Source organism: Triticum dicoccoides, chromosome 5A (assembly GCF_002162155.2).
Source record: "Triticum dicoccoides isolate Atlit2015 ecotype Zavitan chromosome 5A, WEW_v2.0, whole genome shotgun sequence".
Classification (NCBI taxonomy): domain Eukaryota; kingdom Viridiplantae; phylum Streptophyta; class Magnoliopsida; order Poales; family Poaceae; genus Triticum; species Triticum dicoccoides.
Window position 1 is genome coordinate 617738082 of NC_041388.1, and position 4210 is coordinate 617742291.

The 4210-nt window shown below is 47.5% G+C and overlaps 1 protein-coding gene across 1 annotated transcript; it reads left to right on the forward strand.

The window, feature by feature from the left end:
* Positions 1 to 1895: 1895 nt before the first annotated feature.
* LOC119298649 (protein TIFY 5-like) lies at positions 1896 to 2461 on the forward strand. The gene is made up of 2 exons (XM_037575967.1): positions 1896 to 2072; positions 2186 to 2461. The coding sequence occupies exons 1-2, from the start codon at positions 1896 to 1898 to the stop codon at positions 2459 to 2461; spliced, it is 453 nt and encodes a 150-aa protein (XP_037431864.1).
* The last annotated feature ends 1749 nt before the right edge of the window (positions 2462 to 4210 follow it).

Genomic DNA, 4210 nt, shown 5'->3' on the forward strand with positions numbered 1-4210 from the left:
ACATGTACTCAGTTTCCGGTTAATACAATTCTAGCATGAATTATAAACATTTATCATGATATAAGGAAATATAAATAACAATTTTATTATTGCCTCTAGGGCATATTTCCTTCAGTTTGTACTCACCTTTCTTATAGTGAAGTTGTGTGGACCAATCGGTCCATAGCTGTGGTTTTTTACTCCTCAAGTTGAGGAGGTTTTTCCATGTTAAATCATGTGTAAAATGTGCATGTTTTTTGCCTTATTCCACTACTTACTTGTTAGTTGAAATTGTCCTTAAAGTTCACTACAAGTGAGGGGGTTGCGTAGTGTGCATATTTATCGTGTAGGTGAATTTGTGCATCGCATCTTTGCTGCCTGCCCCAAACAGAGGATACATTTTGAATATCTAGTCTAGTTACTCCATTCCAAATTAATCAAAGTTCTAACTTTACCCGTCTCTACCATCATGAAACTCCATCACTAATGTACTTCCTCCATATCACAAATAAATAATTCATTACCTTTTTGGTTCAAAATTTTAAAGAAAAATGCTTGATCAGCGCCAAAAAATTATCACCCGGTTTTCCACACACACAAAAAAGATCACCCGATCATTTTTAAACGGGGGCGCAAGGTTTGCCCCATCATTTCATTAAGAGGGAATAGGGTTTGTTCATTTTACAATCGTTACACATACAACAAGTCACATGGCAATTACTCTCGCACTAGAATTTTCCCTAGTTTCCTCACACCCGCCGTGGTCCAAAGCCGGGCCTTCGTTAGAATGTTATTGAGCAAAATCATCGATGGGGCGCTGTTTTGACGGAAGTCTCTGGAGTTCATTTCGTTCCAAATAATCCAAGAAACAAGCATGGTGAGGAAAGCCATGGCCTTCCTATTTGGGGTGTTCGCGGTGGTTCTATTGGCCCACCATTCCTCCATGGAGCCGTCCGCGTGCGAAGTAGATGCATCCAGGTGGGCAAGTCCTAGCTTCTCAATGACTAAGGTCCTGAGCCTTATGGTGAAGCAACATTTGTAGAAAAGCTGAGACCCCGATTCTTGCTCCCTCTTGCAGAGAGGGCAAAGACCATAATTTGGCCACCCGCGCTTGGCTAACCTATTAGCGGTCCAAATCTGGTCCTGCAAGGCTAACGAGACAAAGAACTTGACCTTTGCTGGCACCCAAGCCTTCCAGACTATTTGTTTCATAGAAGAGAATGTCATACCCAGAAATTGCGCCTTGTAGGCGAAGACCGCCGAGTAGAGTCCGTTAGCTCGTGTGCTTCCACACAATGTCGACTTCAGTATGCTCATCAAGATGAAAGTCGATCTAGAGTGAAGTGCATCCTAGGTCTTTAAACTATTTCAAATATGTCACGTAGATCCTTAAATTATAAAAATCGTCATTAGATTCTCGAAATGCAATATGTGTGTTGCCTAGGTTCTTAAACTGTTTAGAGGCGTCACTTAAGTCCTCGAACTATTTCAAAGATGTCGCATATTTACAGGTTATACTTGGCACTTTTTATTGTTCGATGACCTACATGACACCTCTCTCACGGAATAGTTCAAGGGACCTCTGATATTCTACAATGCTCGGTCTAGCTTCGTCGCTAAATACAGGGGAGCCACGCCCACGCTGTTTGTGAAGCTAGCTGGTGGAAATTCACACACACCGTTGCCGAGAATGAAAATGTGTGTTGGAAGAGCACTCTAGCCAACGCGCCGATGCGTGCAGATTTTCGAGCAATTCATCACATGCGCAACGGCCGGCGCCGGTCACACGTAGAATAGATTATATTCCCACGGCGCAAATCGCCGCGCGCGTCGTGTCTTCCACCTATATATATGACCAGCCGGCCGATGCGGCGGTCGAATCCCTCGATCGGCTTGACGATCGAAGGAGGCGACACATGGCCGGCGGCAGCGACGCCGGCATGGGAGCCTGCGGTGCCGACGGCCTGGAGCTTAGCCTCCGCCTTGGAAGCCCGACGGCGGCCCCCGCCCCGGCGCCGGCGCCGGCACGGAGGAACCTCACAATTGTCTACGACCGGCGCGTGCTGTGCGCCGTCGACGTGGTCGAGCTACAGGTCCGTCAACATGCATGTCCCAAGCGCGACGCACGTTACGTTTACGTACGCCATGAATGAGCGGTGACCATGGCCATGGCCGGCTAATTAGCAGCTAGCCTTGTTGATTGTAGGCAATGGCAATCATATCCATGGCGAACCAGGAAACGACGGGGAGGATCACAGACATGGACGACGCCGGCATCGCGCAAGGGGCTTGCCGCCCCGCTCGCGCGCAGACGAGGGCATCTCCGGATCACGGCTGCATCGAGGCGCCCACGCCGCTCGGCGATCAGGGGGGCCTGTCGATGAAGCGCTCGCTGCAGCGGTTCCTCGAGAAGCGCAAGGCGAGGGCCAGCGCCGCGTCGCCGTACGTCGTCCACCGGCCCGCCCGGGCGCCGAGATCTTGATGGCCGAACAGATGATCTGATCGTCCCGCCGACAGACAGGTGTCGCCGGCCGGCAGCGCGTGCGTGCGTGCGTGCGTGCGTGTCGCCGGCAATGGCTAACCCTTTTCCCCATTTCCCCATTTCCTCGCGAATCGCGTGCCCAGGTTGTAACACCGCAATATGCTACCATTTGATATGCCTAACAACATTCTGGTATACCTCCTACAAAGAAGGCGCTTTGCTTCGGTATCGATTTGTTTGAAAAACACGCGAATTGCGGCCTGCGAAATTCGTCGCAAAATCACCGTACGTGAGGCTCCTCCCGGCGTACACGATTGACACACGCAGACGTGGTGCCGGTCCATTAGGATCGAACGCAAAATCGTGTGGTCCGGACGTCCGGTCGTATCCATACGACGCAAAATACGATCAGATCACGAGACGCAAGATTTATCTAGCACGCAAAATACGATCAGATCATGCTTTGAACAACATGTTCATCAGGGAAGCAGAGGCTAGCAGGTGTGCCTCCTGCTCTGTACCACAAAAATGCACACCTGGTCGAATAAGATGGAGTGGCTAGCTAGCAAAGCAGCAAGGTGCAAAGCTTGAGCTTCAGCCTGCAGAGGTGATGTTGCAGTGGAACTTGAGGCTGAGATTAGCACATCGATTCTCTGTCCTCCATCTTCAGTTTGAACAAGCGCACCTAATCCTGTGGGAGCTGGACTGCATTGTTCAGCAAGGATCTTCTATTCCAAGAAGCATCTGAGTAGACCTAGGACAACAAATTTGAAGTCCACATAACCCTGGGGTTTGGGGAGGCTGACAGAGCGGTTTGGGTCGCAACGGAGTTCTTGTTGCCAGCACTTAATGAGAAAATCCTTAATCAATCAAACATGTTTTGTGGGAGGTTATTTTCGAGAACATGCAGAGGAACTGCATGTCAATGCATTAATAAGATAGACAAACGAGTCTGAACAACGCTGCCAAGCAAGGCATGATACGACTGAAGAAATAGAAACCGTACAATGCTGTACCAAAACAAGAGAAAAAAAGTACTACAAGACTTTATAGCATTAACATGGTCAAGTGGGCTACCCGACCAACAGTCATGATCATTCATGCTCGATTTTCTTCGCCCCGGCGCAGCTCTGCTCTATCATGATCGTTCATCTTTTAGGTAACCAGATCTGATCGTCGTCGAAACTTATCACTGTTGTGCACTTGTGCTGGCATCTCAGATCGTCATCACTGTCGAAACTTAATCTGTTATCACTTATCAGCAGCCGCTAGCCTGCGTTGCTTTCCCTGTTCTCGTACCTGTACGCTGTAGCCTATCTAACAGCTAGATTATGATATGGAACTTTGCTGGCAAATTTATTTGTTGTATATGTTCTATTACGAATATGCGTAGCTAGACCGTGTCAAAGTAATCTTTTGATTCATTGTCTCGCATAATCAATGTTTTGTGAGCTTCAGAGATTAGTAAAAATTCAGAGGTAAAAAAAAAATGCTGCCAATCTGCAACCGTGATAGATACAATAACAGAGTACTTTTCCAGTTAACAAAAGCTTTCATTCATGGCAGCAAGAAAAGCTTGCATTCAGATTACATATATCTGTGCATATGCAACAGGGGGCAGACTCAGAAATACATTTTCATCACTAAAAAAAATTGCATTCTATGAATTCTCTCTTCTCAACTAAACTGAGACAACCATACCAGCAACAAAAGGTAAAACTAAAGAAACCATTGTTGAAAGATGCTCCA

Bases quoted from the DNA above. Each gene is read 5' to 3' on its own strand.
- LOC119298649 (XM_037575967.1), top strand. From the start codon at position 1,896: ATGGCCGGCGGCAGCGACGCCGGCATGGGAGCCTGCGGTGCCGACGGC. The intron at 2,073-2,185 runs GTCCGTCAACAT...TGTTGATTGTAG, and splicing joins TCGACGTGGTCGAGCTACAG to GCAATGGCAATCATATCCAT.